Source organism: Cyprinodon variegatus, unplaced genomic scaffold (genome assembly GCF_000732505.1).
Source record: "Cyprinodon variegatus isolate N-32 unplaced genomic scaffold, C_variegatus-1.0 Scaffold159, whole genome shotgun sequence".
NCBI lineage: Eukaryota > Metazoa > Chordata > Actinopteri > Cyprinodontiformes > Cyprinodontidae > Cyprinodon > Cyprinodon variegatus.
The window spans coordinates 19,215-39,638 of NW_015150612.1; the positions used below are offsets into that span (position 1 = coordinate 19,215).

The 20,424-nt window shown below is 40.2% G+C and overlaps 1 protein-coding gene across 4 annotated transcripts; it reads right to left on the reverse strand.

Annotated features, from left to right (window-relative positions):
• Window positions 1-244: 244 nt before the first annotated feature.
• LOC107086721 (bromodomain and PHD finger-containing protein 3-like) lies at window positions 245-17,284 on the reverse strand. 4 transcript variants are annotated; one of them, XM_015377847.1, is made up of 13 exons: window positions 16,958-17,284; window positions 14,225-15,786; window positions 11,617-11,773; window positions 11,408-11,539; window positions 10,701-10,829; window positions 6,958-7,270; window positions 6,551-6,841; window positions 3,148-3,717; window positions 2,209-2,290; window positions 2,036-2,124; window positions 1,862-1,956; window positions 1,629-1,783; window positions 245-742 (listed from the first exon to the last, which is right to left on the reverse strand). In XM_015377847.1, the coding sequence occupies exons 2-13, from the start codon at window positions 15,760-15,762 to the stop codon at window positions 559-561; spliced, it is 3,735 nt and encodes a 1,244-aa protein (XP_015233333.1). In that variant the 5' UTR covers window positions 15,763-15,786; window positions 16,958-17,284; the 3' UTR covers window positions 245-558. The 4 variants fall into 4 exon arrangements, 2 of the variants coding, with proteins under 2 accessions (XP_015233333.1, XP_015233332.1); XM_015377846.1 differs by having other exon boundaries at window positions 1,862-1,959; XR_001481318.1 differs by lacking the exons at window positions 245-742; window positions 1,629-1,783 and having other exon boundaries at window positions 1,921-1,959; window positions 2,198-2,290.
• Window positions 17,285-20,424: the final 3,140 nt, after the last annotated feature.

Genomic DNA, 20,424 nt, shown 5'->3' on the forward strand with positions numbered 1-20,424 from the left:
AGATTTGACTGAGTATCAATACTTTTACTCAAGTACTCCTGTTGAGAACTACATCCAACATAGCATGTATGTAATGACAGCTTTCTTACCAACTTCAAACTCTTTATGGTTCTCTTTAATCTATATGGTTATTAATAAATGGTTAAAAAAATAAAGGTTAACCTGGTAAAATATAACCTCAGCATAAAGCTTATCAGGGTGTACTGTTTAATGNGCAGACATATGTACAAAAAAATCGCTGCCAGTAAAATATACAAGAGTCTTTAGTAAAAAGTTTAAAACATAGAAAAGCTGTTGTATAAAAGAAGGCAGTGATGCATCCATCAGTCTCCTGCAGTTCATTTAAAGGTCAAATCTCGTCTCTGTCCATTTGATCTCTTGGCAGCAGGTTTCATTAAGCTCACGCTCAATTACATTTGATCAAACAGATCCAGGTAGAGGTGCAGCAATGCAGGGCTTACGGTCTCTTCCTTTCCATGATCTCTAATGACACAAAGCAGCCGGAGCAGAACGGTTCTGTGTGTCCGACAGCAGTGGTTCAGTCTGGGACTCTGATCTCTACAGGTAGTTAGAGGTCGCAAAGCAGTGGCTGTGGCTGACTCGGCTCTGGTGGATCATGGCGCGGTCGTACGCCACCTGTACAGACTTTCGGATGCTGGACTTGCGGCCCTCCATTATGCGTAACTTGTCAGCTGTGTCATCTACTCCCAGAGGGGTCACTTTGTCGCAAGGGAGCCACTGCCTACAAAACCAGAGATGAAAGGAGATTTAATAAAACCCATCAAATCAGAAACAAGAAGTCTACATTTATAACAGAACAATGTCTGACTTGAATCATTTATTTGAAATGTAAGAAGGTTCAGATTTCTCTTCATTTATTCTCCTTGATCTCTTTCAAATGAACTCCAGCTTCAATGTTTCAAATTTGAAACATTGTCTAACCTGTAAGGTAAAAAAAAAAAAAAATAACCAATTAAATCGAATCGTATTGTATTCTTGAGTATCGAAAATAATCGAATTGTTGGGTCAGGAAAATGATACTAAATCGAATCGCCATGATAGGTGTGATTTACACCCCTAGAGTTTATTACACCTTAATATTAGCTGCCTGTTGCATTTCAGAACTGATGTTTTCCACAATAGTTTATCTAATTAGGACAGTTCCTCTGTCTGGATCTGCAGTTATAATCTTCCTTCTGTACGTGGCAAATATTTAGGAATGGAATCAGAGTGGTGTCCTTCAGCTATGAACAAAGTGTAATATTTTGATAAGGCTGGAGCCATGGATGTCTCCTCATCTGCTAACGTGTATGATGTAAAATAAGATGATGTGGAAGACTGGAGATGTATAAAATGCCTTTTTAACTGTTAATCGGGACCTCTCCCTGAGAGGTGAGCAGCTGCCTTCTGTAAGCTCTAAGCAACTTCTCTGATCTGAGTAAGATTACAATTTCTATCAGTCTGTTCTCATGTCTCCTGGTTATTTAATACATATAAGTTATGAAGCGTAATTTAAAGAGTTTGTCCCGATGTGATCTCTTTTCAGGAAAAAGAACCGTAGAGATAGAGCATCAAGGTGCATATACCGATCCAAACATCTGGTTAAAGAATAACACTGTGAAACTCACCACGTTCGCTTATTGTCAAAGAAAAGCACCAGGTAGAGCCTCTCGTTTGTCTCCTCCTGCCTCTGCTCGCCCAGGCGGAGGACATCTTTGGGTGGGACGGGGATAGGAATCCCATTAAGCAGCAGGCCCTCCTCTGGCATCTCAGGGTCGATCACCTAAACCAAATAACCGATTTAGAGCGACAGAGTCTACCAACGGATTGTTCAGGATGATGAAGAATCTAAACACCTCACCAGAGCAGGGTAGGACGGATACCCTCTGCATTTTGCCCACACTAGGTCTAAAGGCTCCAGCTCCGTCTCGTCCTCTGAAGACTGACTCCCGTTTCCTGCTAAACAATGAAACACCTTCATATATCTAATGCATAAAAGAAGAAAACATGTAAGGTGACAGTGAAAATCAAGTACCTATATAATCCGAGTCTCCGTTCACTATGTCAGGAAGAGGGACTTTGGAAAGAGATGGCTTTCCGAGGCTCCGTTTGGGCGGCGAGTTACTGAAAGATCAAACACATCCCTCTGTTAATAAACGGTCAGCCGGCAGCGAAGCCGGGCAGAGGAGATAATCACCTTCATCTTACATTTCTTTGTGGAGGACGGGACAGGATCTTGACTCGGAGTCAGAGCTGCTGTCTTTGTGTGCGTCGAAGCCGTTGGTCAGTGCTGAAAACAAGACAACGATGAGTCACCTGCAGCACAATCCGACACTACAGCCACAGTTTATTAATAAAAACCAAACAATAAATACAATCTAGATAATGACCAATGATTACAGCTGGGTGATACATCTTAAAAACATAACATCTTATTTTTCCCCCCTCCCAAAACAGATTGATTGATTTATCTTTAAAAACTAGCTTTGATTTAAATTATCACCTTTGTGGAGTCTCCTTAATTTACAGGGCAACAAAATTCAAGCTGTGAAATTATCATGTTTCACAAAAAAAAAAAAAAAGAAATGATTAAACTAACTGTGCTCAGCTGGCGGTATCACACTGTTTATTCGTTATGAGATGATATCGAAGAACAAAAACTGATGAACTGATGCTACTCTATGGACTTTTGCTTGTCTGGAGAAAAAAAAAATCCAGATTTTCTAAGAATTAATAAACTAAAACAGTGATGAGTTATGGATTAATGTTGCAGAACTACCCATAGAGAGTAACCTGGTAGGTATTTAATAATCACATAAGCAGACTGAGGCTTGTTTGGTGAAACTAAGGACTTGAGGGGGTTTGTTGAACGACTTTCATGGAGGAGTTTTATCATTTGGTTTGTTTTTCCACTAACAGCTCGTTTCTGGGCTACATTCATCAGAATAAACCTTTTAAACACGTCCCCTGAAAATTACTGAGTATATATTTTTTCTATACTAAAAACATAAACCATATAGAATATTTTTATAGCTGGTATCCAACGTCAGATTGTTCAGAACTTCCAACTGCTTTAATTCAGCTTAAGTTCAGTTACTTTCGGTTGCAGCCAGGAGAGGCCATTTTGCATTTGGTAAAGCTTCTCACCTCTTTCCAGGGTACGATTCCCCGTCCTCCCCTGGTCCGTGTCTGATGATCCGTCTCGACTGGGGGTCCATGCTTCATTTAGAGTGGGAGGACCTGGGCTTTTCTGGGGGGTTTTGGACACCGGTGTGGACGGGCAGCTGCTGGCTGCTGAGTTAGGGGCCGTCGGCTCTCTAGTCCCGTTCACCACGGCGTTGTCCCTTTCCCTGCAGAGCTTAGCTCCGTTCTTTGCTTTCTTGAACAACACAGATGTTCGTCGTCCGACCCCCCCGGCTGGGGGCCGTGGAGGGGTGGAGAGCCCCGGCAGGCCGTTCGTCACAACCTGCCCTTCCCTGTGCAAACTGGGAGGTGGGCTCCCACAACGTCCTTGTGCTTTAGTGCAATTGATGTTCTCTGATGCGCTGTTTGACAGATCGGCGTCCATTTTAAGGCGCTTGGTGGCCCATGTGAGGGACTGGCTATCCCCCGTCATTGGCCGCAGTGTTGGAGGCTCCAAGGGCGCGTCTTCCTGTCGGGGAGGAGGAGACGGTCCTCTAGGTTCAAGTCTTGGGGGAGAAGTGGATTTGAGGTCGTCTAAAAAGAAAAAAAAAGAAAAGTTCAGAAATGAAATGTGGCGCACTCCTAATCCGATGATGGTTATGTTGCATGTAGAATGATGTGGTGGTGTAGTTTTCACACACGAAGATGGGGTTTCTCCAATGCTAACAGTAACCAAAGCCCAGAAAGAGTAAAGATGGAGGACTTTTCTTTAACTGTATACCAGCAACGTGTCCACAGACGCACCAAGAAATCAGACGATGATCAGAATCAGACAAGTTTCCACCGAGAATAATAAAAAAAAATAATCCTGTTTTTAGCCAATCAATTCATCACATCTAAGATAACAAAAGCACTAATAAGATGAGTATTTGTGGAAATATCTCTCATTTTTGTTTGATTATTTCATCATCAGTTTTATATTTTAAGGGGACATTTTGTAATAATTTCTCTTTTTTACTGCCTGAAATCGATGACTGCATTTCCATACGTGTCATAACATCCACTAATAGTCAGATACATATTCATAAGAGAAGAATCTTATACTAGTTTATACTTCAGGTTGGTCATCCATTTGCGATCGCCACAACAGTTTGCCATCGTAAAAGTACAGACGGTGGTGAGGGATAAATTAGTACTAATGTACAGAATTACAACGCTTTACTCTTTGCTGGCAGTTCAGTGTGATTAAGAGGCAGCGATGAAGATTATTTGGAGACGCCAACCCAACAACTGAAAGTCTGCACAATGCAGGACCATGCATATGCGGCAGCAACATAAGACATGGTTTCACCATCCCCAAGAAAGCCAAAAAGACTAAGAAACAGGAGGCATCAAAATACCACAAAAAGGAAAACAAAAACGAGGCTAAACATCAGGCAAGCCTTCTTCAGGAGGAAGGAGGTAATGAAAGAGAAGGATTTTAAAAGAGACGCTGAAGTTATCATGTTTCTCCCTGACAACCAAGTAAACTGTTAAGCCAACATTAGCATAAAGCTAACTATTTCCAATCAACTCTTTCAAGTCATTTGGTTTAAAGTCGTAGGAAAGTGGCTGTTCTAACCGTTGCAGTTCTGAATTCTCCGGAGTGGTGCACGACTTTACACGAGTGAATAAAGTCACTAAGATTGGTCGATTATCAAGGGGGCGGGACTGTTGTGGTGGCAGGTTCGCAAGTTTTGTTGTGGCCAGTTAATCAGAAGCACCTTGCTAACCAGTTACCCACTTAGTGCTAGTGATTCCCAATGGGAAATTCCATTGGGACCAAGTGACTTAGAAACGACACTGTCAAGGAACGCTATGGACAGCGGAAAAATGCAAGAGGAGAATTTTGTGTCAGAGGTCGTGCATGAGTCTCCTCCATCATAGATTTTTTATTTAGAGGAGGAAAGCGGGGACGAAGATGTTGTGGAAGAGGACGCCAGGGCGGCAGAAGCTTGGTTTGGTGTAGAAGGCTTACAGCCGTACATGTTTGAGCCCTTGCCTCGCAACGCTGCCAGTTCTGTTAGCTCTACGCCTGCTGAAGACACAGACGTCCATCCCCGTGAACACTGGGACGCAACTCAATGGGAAAGGAAATGATTCTTATTTCAACCGTTGCATATATTAGCTGTGACATATGAATCAAGATGCTATGACCGAAAAAATTGACTGACAAATAACCGTTGATAAATGATTGGACGAATTTAGGTGTACAGGCTGATGTATAACTACCTGACCTGCATAATATAACCCCCCCGCACAGATTTCAAGACAGGGTTAAAAAAAAAAAAAAATAGACATGTTCTAACTTTTGGGACAATACGGTCTGATAAAGAGTACATTTATATATTAAGCCAGAATGATTTGAAACTTAAAAATGACTTCCCTACGACTTTAATTAGACAGCGTTGCTCCTTACCAGTAGTTCCTGTAAAAATACACCAACCTTTCGTAGGTTTTTGTGGGTCTAGCAGCTTTCAAAGCCTCTGTGAACGCTGTCCTTTCCACAGTAAATGCCAGCTTGTAGAGAGCTGTCCCTTCACAATGACGCGGTTACATCTGCGCTGTTGAGGCTTGGCCACCGTTGCGGCGTTAGGAGAGTGAAATAACCCCATTTCACCGCTAGATGGCAGTAATTCTTACACAATTTCCTTTTAAATGAAGCTGGGGGGGAAAAAATAAAAGGGCGCAATTCTTTGAAGATATTTAAAAAATGTGAGCGGAAGAGGACGACTTTATCCTTCTGAGTCAGGAAATACGGGCAGCCACACCGTTCTTCTAATGCAAGTTGTGCTAATTTGGTTTTAATTTAAAAGGCTGTAGTTTCCTATTCATTTTAAATTCCCTTTATTCAGGTGTTTTCGCACATTGTGACGTCTCCTCTGTTACTTTAGAGGGCAACAAAAAGTTGGAGCAGGAAGGCTGCAATAAAAAAAATCTGTTTCTTTAGGATCAGAAGTCAGACACTCCCCTCTGATAACTGCATATTGAATTTCTACAAAGCTAAAATTAATTGTTTAGATGTCCTCTGCGGTGGACCCGTCTGTAGTCAGAGGTGAGATGATATGGCATGACTGAAAGTGGCCCAAGGAGAGTAGTGAATCCATGAGTGATGTATAAAGGAGGTGCAAACACAGAGTGCACTAGAAGAGAGGAGTTGTGAGGCAGCCATGGCTAACGAGACTCTCTGGGCCCCTACTTACTAGACTGGAGACAGTGGGGTGGTTGGGGTTGGTGCGTGGGGGGGGACCCTGGCTCAAAAACCTGAGGACAATGTTCCGTTAGCTCATGTTCACAACTGATCTCACTGAAACAAATCAAGCCTTTCAAAAGCTTCATGCATTGCAGATTTCATACTGCTGGTGATTTAGTGCAACTTACCGCTCACCTTTGTCTGAGGATCCAACGCTGCCGTCTGCTTTGGCCTCATTATCCTCGTCGTCGTCATCGTCATCCTCCTCGCCTTCCTCTTTAAAATGCCCGTTGTGGACGCCGTGGCCAGTGGGTTGCCCCTGTCTGTGCCGGAGCTTGTTGATCTCACGCCGCAGCAGGCGGATGCGTTTAGCCCGGGCACCGCTGGAGCGCATGGAAGCCACAAAGTCTAGTTTCTCCAGAAGCTCCTTCAGCTGCTCCTCCACCGTCATGTGGAGTCGGTTATCTGGATCCAGGACACTGTCAACTGGGAACATCAAAAAGACTTATTGGACTTGGATGAATTATGTGTGTGTCTTTCATTCGTACAGTGTTCTGTTGGACACAATGGTTCTGCAGAATCATAACAGGACAGGAACCTTCCGTCCTCCCAGGTGCAGCTATAAAAGTCTTTTTTCTGGGGAGACTCAGGGAGGTGCATTCCAGTGTCCAGATCCAGGCCGGCGTTTGTGGCTTGTCTCTGGGCGTGCCGCAGTACGGCGCCCCCTAAGTCCCGAAGTCGCAGCGCTGCTTTGTAGAAGACTGTGTCTTTGGTGTTGTAGAGGAGGCAGTTTGACACCATCAGATTGAAGTCTGCCTCCAGGTCGGCCACTGAGCGGTAAGAATGGCTTTCAAGCTTAGAGCGCATAGTGGAGAAGTCCATTGGATGGCTGATAAACTCCAGGTAGTCTGGGACCTGAAAGCACAACAAAGTTAGTTTTTTTAAACCGTCCTAAATAAGAGTCATTTTCTACTTCAATTAAAAGTTGACCCTCAACTTTCCTAAAAACAACCATAAAAAACTCTAAGTTCAATTTCTTAAAAAAAAAAAAACTTAATAAATATAGATGCTAACAGCGAATGATGTAGCGAGCCATTCATGGTTTCTGCTACATGTAATGTATTGAGGCCAGTGCTGGGAGTAACTGAGTTATTTTATCATTGAAAAAGTAAAGTAAATTAATAATTTTTTTGATGATGATAACCCCGTTATATTACCAGAAATCTAAGGCAGAGCATTACTTCAACTCAGTCATTCACTGACTTCTCATAAATGCACATCCTTTGCAGCAGGGAGATTTATATTGCAGCGTATGCAATATACATCTGTCAGCATTCCTACTAGGGATGGGAATCAAAAACCGGTTCCTGTTCAGAACCGGTTCCGTGTTCCAATTCCATGGCACCATTTGGCAGCTCGCTTAACCATTCTCTTAAAGGTGCCCTTGATTTTACGTTATCACATCATGTTCTACTCACCCATATGAGTTTTATGTCATTTGGAGCTGTTTGGAAGATATTTTCAAAAATATTCCACGTACAGTTATATAAAGACCTAGTGGAGGAGGCCCTAGCACTCTAAGTTGTGTTTATAACACTCTGGGGCCCATAGCGAGACATTGAAATGAATGCAATGAATGAGAATATAAACCTTATGCAGCATACTGTATATCTGCTTATTTATTTTAACCATAATCAGAGTTCAAATGAATCTAAATATCATGCAATGTTAAAATTTACTTCAATTTGAAAACAGCCCTGGCTCCTGTCTACTACTGTAATGATGTATGAAGCAAACTAGCTCTGTGCTGTTCTCTGTAGAGAAGCAAAACTGGAGAAAGTCCAGTGTTGCCAACTTAATGACTTTGTTGTTCTACTTGGGGACCTTTCAGGCGCCTCTATTAACCTTTTTTTTTACAAAGAGACAAATCTGGGCAATTTTCTCTGCGTTTCAGAGAGCTTAGAGACTACATACGAATGCAGCAAGCATTCTAGCGTCACAAGAAAGCAGCGAGAGCTGCCAGGCCTTTCCCTGCTTCCCTAAGCTCCGTCTCACAGACAGCTGCCTCGTCCCGAAAGCCTCAAATACAGTCAGAGCAAAGACAGTAGAGCGGAAACCTGCTCTGTTTACCCACAGCTGATGTATAACCGATCCAATCCGCCGTGGATTACATAGCAGGATATTAATAAAATATCAACTTTAATCTAGTCTCCTTTTCTCTCTAGAACAGTTGCACTAAAATGATTACCTGCTTACTCCACAGCTTAAATCGTTTGTTAACCATTTAATGAGACCGATTACTGTATCTTCAGTAAAGGACAGATGCATGCAGTGTGGATTCAGGAAAAAATTTAAAATCCCTACGTTGTTTTATAAATTAATATAGTTTTGTTTCAGATCTGCATGCCATGCCGCCCCTAAAAACTCAAAACAAAATAAAACCAACTTTCATCTTGAACATATTGAGATGTTACTACAGTGGATGAAGGATCTTATCCATACAGAGTCTACGGCAGCGGCCCTGTACGACTTCTGACTTTTATTAATTTAAAATAACATCTTCTCTAGTGGTCAACTGAAGAAGCAGGGTGGGGAATCTACAGGTCTCTATTTTTCTACCCTTATCATCTGTTTCAGTCTGGCTCCATTGTTAGCCTGTGGTATCATTAGCATTAGCAGCATTAACTTTCACAACTAAACAGAGGAGCAATGGAGGAGCTGCTCTAGTAAAAACTGATGACCTCTCTCTCATTATCACATTCCTATATTTTAGTGACCTTCAAATAAAATATATCATCAGTATGATATAAAAATCAGCGTGTGGTGAGAACATCTAATCAGCAGCTTGACAAAAGTTTTCTTTGGGACCTTTCATTATCTCCTTCATGGGACTTTATAGTCATGAGCTCTTTTGTTTGAAGCATTCAGGGAGCATTAGTTTTCAGGAAAATTATTCCGATTAGCGTCTAAGCAGCCTTGCAAATAGATGATGTGCTTTGCTGATAGATAGTTCTGCTACGTCAATAAGGTGGGTTGGTCTGGGTTTTCATGTTTTGATGCATTTTTAGAAAAAGGGCATTTTAATACAGTGGAATCCGCTTACAGTGGTCATGGATATAGTAATCAACCGCTTATATAGATCAAAAGGCTTAGGACAGAATCATTTCTATACAAATATTGTTTAAATAATTCCTTTATAGTAATCAGGAAATCACCTTATAGTGTTCATTTTTGGCCATTTTATGAATGCAACACAAAACAGACGTAGGCAACACAAAACAGACGTAGGCTAGCTTTAATTTTCTGTAGCCTATGCAGTTATCTTGTATGTTGTTGTTCTAAACTTGCACGGTTCTATAATAAAATTCAGTAAATGAGGAAGCTTTCCGTTTCATTTCATTTTTCGCATTGAAAAACCATCTAAATGGAATTTGGATGATATTCTGCATGAAAAATAAGTGAAATAACGGTACATTCGGTTTTAGAAATCAACCGCTTATAGTGTTCAAAATGGCTCTGGACCAACGTGACCACTATAAGAGGATTCCAATGTAATTAAAGAAACAAATATGAGAAGCTACAGTTTAATTTGCTAAAGCTCTGAATGCTAGTAGCTGGCGCTCAGGATGTTGCTCTGAAGAAGACCACATGGTGACGGCACAAACCTCAAAATAACACACCCAGCCCGGGTCCTCTGATTAATTATTCTTAAATTATGAGAAACTGTATTTTATGTCTTATTAAGGGGAATTTTAACAGCAAGAAAATATCAGGAAAAAACAAGATCTCTGACTGATGGACATTTCATCATTTTGAAATGCCAAGCAGCTTGCTAACAGCTTGCAGTGATTTAACACTCAACTCATTAAATCACTGCGAATGTATTAGTTTTAGGTGTAGATAACGATCCATCGATTATACCTCGCTGGCTAAACTTTTCCTTTAAGGCAAGATGGTAATCTTGATGAAATGACAGCACAGACTATGTTTTCAGGGGGACTTTCTCACTTAAAAATATATTAAAACTACTTTTTAGAAGCGTATCACAGCAAATCTCTGTCACTGAAAATGGGAGCAGCAAAAGCATCAGAAGCATCTGAACACACTTTGCTAGACGTGCTTCAGGAGCGTCAAAGATATTCTTGAGGCACATCTGACTTTAATCTGGAGAGGCAGCAAAAAAAAGTGTTTGCTGCTTCATTTTTGAAGCGCGTCCGGTGTGAACAAAGCATCAGAGTGCCGACCAGCTAAGACTCCATTTATCTAAGTTGTCAAATTACCTTCCGGCAATATTGCACTCGGTTTTATAAACTGGGAACTGAGCAATAATAACACAAACTCTCACCTCCTTCAAGTCGACTGGTTGGGCAAAAATCCGAGCTGTGTCCTTCTCCTGAAGCTGATCCAGAGCGGAGCGCAGCAGCATCAACATCGGAGTCAGCTGCAGCTCTAAAGCTGATTGGTGAACTTTGACCTGCAGTTGACAAGGAATACAGACCTTTTAATTCTGATATTCGATTCTGATTTTAACCAATATTGATTTACACGAGATATTAAAACAAGTGTTTTATTTGGTAGCTGCTTTCAAATATATATTTGCATTTCTTAAAGCATCAACAGTGGGAGATTTTCAGACCTTTTTAGAGTAAGATAAGGTTGGTTTCACGCCTAGGTATCAACCGATCACTGATCTTTTACATAAAGGAGATCAGTTTTCCTATCAATCGGTGACCCTCAAAAAAATTTCCACAGGAGATTTGAGAAAAACCATATCAGTAAGAAGTCAAGTTTCATTTAATTACATTTTTAAACAATTATTACCAAGTACTTAAAATGCAGAACTATTTAATTTGAAATATTTGAATATAAAGAATCTTTAACACTGACTTTACTAATTTCATGAGATAATTTCATTATCCTGCTGAAGAGGCAGCTAATCTACACCTGATCAAGTCCAGAAATCCAGCAGGTTGTTTTGTTTATAAATACATCAGCATACAATGGAACAAGTTGTATTTTCTGCTGGAAGAAAATGTTTGAATCCAATGTTACCTGTTCTCGCTTTAACTTCTCTCTCTTGCGTATGAGCTCCACCAGCAGCCTGGCCTTTTCCAGGTCGTGCCGAAGTTTCTGCCAGTACCTCAGTGCTTCTCTTGCGGCAGAAATCTTCTCGTCTACTTCAGGCTACACAAAGATGACTCATTTTAGAACTCCAGACACCAAGTCAGACATTATTGTTAATATTTAGAGTTAAAACCCACCTGCTCTGTATTCCTTTGGGATTGGATGTTGTTGTGCAGCCGCCGCACCAGGGCCACGCCGTGCCTTGACTGACGTTTTAGTAACCAGTAGCTATGCAGCCTGTGCATAAACTGGTTTTTCCTTTGCATGAGGATTCCTTTGGAGATTATATTCAACCTGGAGAAGAAGAGAAATAAGCACTTTTACCTTACTCTCAATAAAACTTTGAACAAGCATGATGTGACAGATGCACCAATCGGAAATTCGTTGCTTACTTTCAACGATTAGTTCTTACAAAACTGTAACCTGCTGCTCTCGAGGTGATCAAGTTTCCTCTTATTAGCATTAGCTAATTATTTAAACGAGGCGCAGAGGAAACAAGAAAACCCACTTAAACTATGAGTTGACAGAGCTGATAAACTCTTACATGTGCTTCTGTATTGCTTAAAAACCTGTCACTACTACAAATAGCTTAAATCCAATTTATTTATAAAGCGCTTGTATTAATCAACCAACAGCTGACCAAAACTGTGATTTTATTTCAGTTTTCCATTGTTTGGCTCAAATATTTCATCTGCTTTTTAATAAACGTTAACGATCTCTTGTCCAGATAATTGTGTGGAAAAGTGCTTCCTTCTACTTGCAGGCAGGGATCTGCACATTAGCTGAAACTCTCTTTTCCCTTCTATGTAGCAGCAAATTTACTTTAAGCCAACTACTGCACCTAAAGGGCTGGAGTGAGAAAGTTCATGTCTAACTCTTATGAAATGTGAGGGCTCAGTTATGCTTGATGCACATGTGTTCCTAGACCAGTCTGCAGCTTTTATAGTCTGTGAGGATATTTCCTGCTCTGCCTAACATTCAGGCCAACTCCAGGGTGCGTACACATTATGTACTGCGTGCCTACAACACCGCACTACATGAAGAGAACATGACCATTTAAAACTTTTTTAAGCCTCTTTGCATAATCCAAGAATGGAAATTATATCTTTTCGAGAGTTTTTCAGAATCTGTTGCACGTGGCAGGGCTGATCGATTTTTCCAAAAATCAAAATTGCGATTATTTTTAACCAAAATTGCAATTGCTAAATTATTTTGATTTTCCTATGCCCCAACCCCAAACTTGAATTTTCACCCCTGGCTTTCAGTTTTTGGAAGTTTGCCTGTCCAAAGTCCATTGTTGTAGGACTTTAGTGTGGTCTTTGTGTGAAAAAGTGATTACTTCTACTTGCATTCATGAACCTGCATGCTAGCTGTAAAACTATCTACCTTTCTGTTGACAAACTCAATTCAATTGTTTTATCTCCACCTAAAGCGAAGAATTTCATGAGAATGTCGGAAAATCAGACAAGTACGCCGGGGAAACAGTATGCTGAAGGCAGGTTAGATGCTACTGGAAAGGCTACTTTAGAGGAGGCCGCCAAGGAAAAAGAGCAGGGAGAGGCTACAGCTAGCCCAGGCTAACCTCTAGAGCAGGGGTCATCAACTTTTTTAAGGCTGAGGGCTACTTTATGGGTACTGAGTCATAGGACAGGCTACCAATACTGACCTATGAACTAGAGGAGTCAGCGTTCACCTGAACTTCATAGATAATAAACATATTTCTATTGTTTCTTTTCATTTTTAATTTGCTTTTAGATATTCTCATTATGAAATCCATATCAATCCTCAAATGTTCTAATTTATTGATATGATAAAATGCTTCATAAATGCTTCAAATAAGAGCTTCAGTAAAAAATAACATTTCAGATTTAGTCCACTGGTAAATTGTTCTGTTTTCAAAAGATGCTGAGGGCACCCCATGTTGTCCTTGAGGGCCCCTTGGTGCCCACGGGCACCACGTTGGTGACCCCTGCTCTAGAGGCTAACTTCCAGAGGTGGAAGAATGGCAGCGGAGGACCAAGGTAGCCTGCGGGCAGACAGAGCAGTGGGGCGAGGGGATAAGGCCACTACTGGTTGGTGTCTTTGCTGGGGGTAGGACCAGGAAATTATCCTTGTAGGGCTTAAAACATTTTTTTATTTTAAAGCCACCTAAAAGTATCCTGAGAGCATTCCCCCACATCATCCTTTTATTTCTCTATCTTGATAAAAAATAAATTTTTTCCCTGCTGTGTCCTTTACTAAAATAGTGGTCAAACCTTGATACTTTCTTATCTCCTATTATTTTGATACCTAATAATTTAAATGAGAGAGCAGTAGAAGAACTTATGGATTTGATGCTGTGATCGGCAGATATTAATTTTTATGATTGGCTCCCAAAATCCAGAACGGTGCATGTCTACTAATAGAAGAAGTTTTTCCACCATGTTTCTCTGTGCGGAACTGTCCTAGGTGAGCAATGTGGGAAACCTTGCTTTGTGGTGGGGTGCGAGTGCTAAAATAACATAATTTCACAGGTTGAACAAGAGAGATGTGGATAAGGAAGGCCATTAGTATTTAAGGACATATAAAATTATTTTAAAAACAATCCTTTAGTAGACAGGAACTTGGATCTTTGAGCAGTTCAGGACCGATAAAGCTTTGTTATTGGTCGATTACAGTACATTACAGCATATTTGTATAAAATTAAATACACCCCAAAAAATAAATAATAAAAACAATGTAGGACATAATCAAAGGAAACCAGACCTGCTTGGGGGTATATGAGGCACAATGACTTGTGGAGAACCGGTCTGTTGGGGCGAAGAGTTTGCATTCTTCTTCCCTTTCTTCTTATCATCTGGCCCATCTTCAGACTTTCTACCCTTTTTGGGCAAACTGGGACCGTCTGTGTAGGCACTACGTCCTCTACTCGCCCGGCTCCTGCTGCCAACGATTCGTCCTTCGCTTTCCTCATCGGAGTCCGTCTCCTGTCCTGGGGGGGAGTGCGTCTCACAAAATGCCGTCTTCCTGACTGAAAAAGTTGTGCCATTGATTCCCGTTTCTCTTACAGGATCAATCTTCATAAAGAGACCAGCCCGCTGGGCACAGGTGACGTGAAACGCAGTGTAACAGTTGGCCTTGTGGCACTGAATGCACGCCCCGCGGCCTTTCTGCTTACAGAGGTAGCAGTTTAATTTCCAGCGAGCTGGAGGAATGTTACTGACCCCTTCCACTGGTTCTAAAAACACTGTGTTTGCAAAACAAACTTCCGGAATCCATATGGCGCAAACCACGTGTGCCCAACGACCTTCGCTCGTTTGTTTGAAAGCACCACCCCTGTTGGGGCACAGAACACAGTCTACGGGTTTCTGAGGAGACTGTAGGCAGCAGCGGCAGAGCCACTGTCCTTCAGGAACGTAGGGTACGCCGTAACACTCTTGGTGCACTGCCAAGTTGCAAGAGTCACAGAACAGGATGACGTTGCTGTTCAGACATTCATCATCCAAGCACACGCAGCAAAAGGCATCGTCGTCAATAGCACTTTGCGAAGGTGCTCGAATGCGGGCTTCCCGATACGCCTCCTCCTCCAACCTGTCCACCAGCAGCTCAAAATTGTCGGGTGAAACAGCCGAGAGACCGTCGGACAGCCGGCTGATGTTTACCATTTCCAGCCATGCAGTGTCCTCCTCATCCATGTCATACTCTGCCTTTGTTTCCTGATCGTCAGGCGAGCACTCAATGTAACGATAATAAGCTGTTGGGAGAGGAGATGCCTCAACTGGCCTAAAGGTTTCCACAATACGAAAACTAGGTTCAGGGAGATTGGTGTGATTGCTGTTTGACATGCTGGACTTTTCAGGTGTCTGAGGTTGGGAATTGTGACATTTGTTCTTGGAAGTCTGGGTTGACCTGGCAGAGCTTAATCTGGAGTCCTTTCTGTGGCCTCTGGGCGTGGAAGGTTTACGGGTTGATTGTGCGCTGCTGGTTGGCGATACAGACCGGTCACTGTTTTCTTTGTTGCTGGTGCATTCGCTGACATCCTGAGCCACGGACTCGTCGTCTGTAATGACTTCCAATGGTTCCAGAACGGAAATGCGGTGAAGCCTTCCTTCAAGTTCCACCTCCACCACTTTCTGAGCCTGAGAATAGGAGAGGGTTTCTTTAGTCGGAGATGCTCTGAGGCTGTAAGGAGACGGAGATCGCTGGCGGGCACTCCCACGCCCACCAACTGTCCCATTGGACTTTTTGGCATCCACCCCGCTGCCTCCACCGGCCGCCTGGCCTGTTCGACGTGGCTTCCTCATAGGCCACTGCCTACACTTTCACTCCTGTAAATAAAACAGATAATTAGGGAACAATAGTGCCTTAAACTTTGCATAAAATCTTAAATATACTACCTAGTTATATCTTCTTTCACTAATTAACACTAACAAAGATACATCCAAGTAATGTTATGTATGATTTGAGTTTAAACTAAACTAAATAAGTTAAACATCTTTCCTAATCCAGACTGTGGAGCAATGGGATTAAAACAAAAAAACATACCTTTTAAAGAAGCATGAAAATGATATTGCTTAATTTTTAAAATTTAGATTAAACTTACACTTTATTAACAAAATAGTAATAAGAAACTGATGTTCCATGTCGCTTAATCAGAGCAAGGCTAGCATAAGCTAGTCTCCTTATCAAAAATGTATTCATGCACACGTTTGTCTAAGATTGGCAGCTATACGTTTTATTTTAGTCTCTTCTACAGTGCCATTACTGTAGAAAAAAATCTATGTAAAATTAAAAAAATTCAGGGAGCTCTAACAAGAGTATACAAATTATAGCCAAGATAAACAAAATTTAAGCTTTGGATTATTCACCAAAATAAATCATAAATATATAAGTGCTTTTTTCTTATAAATAGCTGAGATAATGTATATTCCAGATAACAAATCATACATTTCAAAACTACAATTTAAAATACTTATGGGAACCATATCTTTTCAAATTACAAAAACAATGTTAAATGACCAGTTAATTTTCCTAATTATTATCTTACAAAGACTCCTTTGAATTCATATATATTACATTTCACGAGAGTATCCAATCAACTTTCAAGAAAGTTTGAGTGATCGGTTAAAGAGCCAATCAGCTTCAAGAACAACCTCTACTGAAAGGATCAGAGCCCTCCATTCCAGTAGTAAAATGTCAGCCATATTTACAGTTTTCAAAAGCTGTCAAGAGCTCGTACGTGCTTTACATATTTTAACAATGCTTTTGAGAACCGATACAGTTTTCATCTGTGAAGTCAACACAAAAACTCTACGGCAATGTGTCGATTATCTGGCATTATGTCGTTACATGTCAAGAATGTAACAGAGCTAGGTGGCTAACTTTTAAAGTCGCTAGCCGGTTTTATTGAGGTTTTCTAAACAAAACAAACATAAAAGTTTCAAAAGCAGTAAACAACTTGAAAGTGCAATGAAAAAAAGCACATTTGGCGAGTCTTACCAATAATGTCAGCTGATAGATGGCGGTGCCGCAACAACCGGTGGTTTGAAGCTGCTTCAAGTAATGGTCGCTTAGTTTGGCTTGCTACACTTCCTAGGCTAGCTGCTAACGTTAGCCTCTCCCAGTTTGCTAACACAGCCGGTATATTTCACCGCCTTATAACGTCTCCAGCTATCAGCAAATGTGCATTTAAAATTAAATCAGCTGATTCCAATGTCATACTGAAAAAAACGAGGGTATATTAACACCAAAAAAACGAGTAAAACCTTGTTGTCGATCAAATATAGTGAGAAGAAAAGCTAGCCTCTTGCGGCTAGTTGGCTACTTGTTTGGAGCCGAGTTAGTCCTGTAGAGGAAAAGCTAGCAAAGAAAAAGTCAGTGACTTCCGGGTAAAAATTTCATAATAAAATATAAAATCGCTAATGGATTCCATTCTAGGAAAATATTTAATTTAATCGAAAGCATATTTACTATAAGTGGTTTTAATTGCAAAAGACTGTGGTTCAATGAATGCCTTTTTTTTTCTTGGCCAAAGGCCAAAAAGACCACTGTGTAATAATGTAATAATATACTAGTTTCCAACATATATTGAGCTATTTTGGACAGTTTTTTTTTTGCTTGTTTTTTTTTTATTCGCAGCCAATACATTTAAGCGACAAAGATCAGAATACTTTAGTAGTGTGCTACAGGACTGTTGGGGACAACATAAATCAGATTATAATGGCTTTGGATGGATTGGAGGCATAAAAGCTCAAAATCTTGGTTTGACTCAGTTTCAGTTTGGCTTTACGCTTCCACAGTCACTTGAGTCCTTGATGGTTATTTATCACACCAGAAGCTGATCTGCAATTGGTGGGAATATATTAAAAAGGGAAAGACTCCAGAATGGGTTATAGTTAATAATCATTTTTTGAATATGGGCTTTTTACAGAAAAGCTCATATTTCTCCTTCTCTCATTTTTTCTCCTTTTTTTTCTTTTTTCCTCTTCTGTTCTACTTACATTGCACTGTCCATATAATCTGTAAAACTCCCTGCATAATTATAATAAACCAATTTATATGCATGAAACAAGCAGAACATTTTTGCTTTTGCATTTATTTTACCTACTTCAAATGAGATAAAATTACCCATGCTTTTATTGTGACAGTATTGCCTCCTTTTTCCGGTGGGCGTTAACATAATTGATGCCTTGACATTAGCTGGGTGGTAAAAGTTCAGCCTGCTAGGAGACCGCCCCTTTTACGTCATGAGATCATGATTTTCGCGGGTCTCATCCTCATTAGGCGACAACTCCAGTCACTTTCTCACTGATTATCATAATAATTCAAAAAGAGAACCTGCAATATTCCCTTTAGCTGTACATGAAAATAATCCCTATGTAAATGAGAGTTAAATCTCTTTTTTTTTTGCATAGCCTTTGAAATAAATTAGTTATATATAATTTATAGTAAGCTATAAAATGATTTATTAGTAAAATAAGATGACAAAAACACACTTAAATAAGGAAATAACACATCTTAAATAAGGTAGTTTGGAAATAACCCAGCGAAGAAAGGATGTCCCACTGTTTCATTCTTTACCTGTTACAAAGGTACAAAAAAGAGTAAAGAGTGAATATGTTAAAAAAAATAAATAAATAAATGTTTTGGCCTAGTGGTTAGAGCGGTGCGCTTGTTTTCTGATAAGGTTGAATGTACTTAGACAACTTTTATTGTCATTTTGTAAACACAGAGTGTGTACAAAACGGAAATTTCCTTTTTAACAGCTTTCAGAACATTTCATTTCCATAAAGTGCAGCATTGATCAGATGTAAACAGTGTGAGGGAAAATGATGCAAAAACGCATTGATATGGAAGTTTAAGATGCACCGTAGCAAAGCTATGTTCCCAGTTCAATCCCCACAGCCTGCACTCTGGGTCCCTGAGCAAGACCCTTAACCCAAGACCCTGGGTGCCGCACGGTGGCAGCCCACTGCTCCCCAAGTGGACGGGTTAGATGCAGAGATACATTTCTCCAGTTATGATGATTAATAAAGTTCAATTATTATTATTACATAGAAAAGAGAGAGTGCATACCAGTAGACTAGTAGCTGCAGTTTAAACGAGAGCCTGTTGGGATATTTATACCATTACAAAATACAATAATAAATAGTAAAAAACAAAACAAAAGAAAGCATAAACAACTAATTATTTTAACATACTATTTAATATAACTTCCTATTTTTCTTATTTGACCTTGAATTTTTACTCCTTTGAGTATATTTGAGGCAAACACTCAACTCTTCACCCAGTAACTCCATGTAGCTAATATTTTCTGTTCTGTTTCATATCAGTGTTTTAGCAGCTTTTCCTCTGTTGAGACATAGGCATGTTTTAATTGCATTTAAATTTGTTGGCATGTGTGAAATATGTGTGGTAGCCACTAAATATTTGTGGTAGTTATGCAAGTGCATATTTTGGTTAGACCTGTTTTTAATTCAAATATTTCATTTTGAGCACATTAGTTGGGTGGGGGTCTATTCTGGTTCTAAAAAAGGACTAGTCATTGATGTTAGTATATATAAAAAGCTTTATAATAGACTCATGTTGTGCTACATGTAGTGGAGATCTGCTTTTCTTCTCCTTTTGGTTTTGTAATCTTCTAACTACAAAAATGATGATGTTTATAATGCTGATATAAGTTGGGTTAATTGTTCAGGCTATCTGCTCCATTAGATTGTACCCTGCTGCTTTATATACATGCAGCTTGTAGGTTGGTGAAGCTCTTTCTGGGAACTATTTCCCAGCCTTCTGTCTTCTAGCAAGAGAAAAGGACAAACCAGCAGGATGACAGCAGGCAGCAACATCTGCAGGAGAGGAGGCACTGCTTACTCTATGATCCATCTGATGAGGGGAACATTTCAGTCACCATGTTTAAAACACTGTCGGGTTTAGAAAGGGGCCAACAGGGGCCAGTGCCCCTGTGGAACTGGTCCTGGCCTCTGCTGTGGTCCCTCTAGTGAAGACATAATACTAAAAAAAAAAAATGTTTTCATGATATTTTACGCTGGAACAGAAATAGTGAATGATTAGTTCCTTGGACTCATTTCATTGATATCTTTACAGTAGTGTTTTAATTATAATTTCAAAATAAATGTGGTAGGTCCGTCATATTTAGATCACAGTTTTCATCAACTAAAAGTTATTTTGAACCAAATTAAAAGAAAAAAATCTAATTTGTTACAGATGAAAATATCTTAAGTTCCAAGTCTGATTCAATTAAAACAGGTCATTTTCATTTTAAATAAGTAAAAAATATGTAATATTCCTGAATCGTGAATTTACATTGACCTAATATGCAAAATATCTTTAGCAGATATTTATCACCTGATTATTTCTGTGCTTTTTGTTCTATTCTAAGTTTTTTATTTTCATTTCAGGTAAATGAAATGCATATTTTCAAGCCAGGAAAATCACATTTTCAGTTG

Coding starts and splice junctions, on each gene's coding strand:
- LOC107086721 (XM_015377846.1), bottom strand. CDS start 15,762: ATGAGGAAGCCACGTCGAACAGGCCAGGCGGCCGGTGGAGGCAGCGGG. Junction 11,774..14,224: donor CCTCATATACCCCCAAGCAG/GTCTGGTTTCCT, acceptor CTTCTTCTCCAG/GTTGAATATAATCTCCAAAG. Junction 3,718..6,550: donor CGTTGGATCCTCAGACAAAG/GTGAGCGGTAAG, acceptor TTTTCTTTTTAG/ACGACCTCAAATCCACTTCT.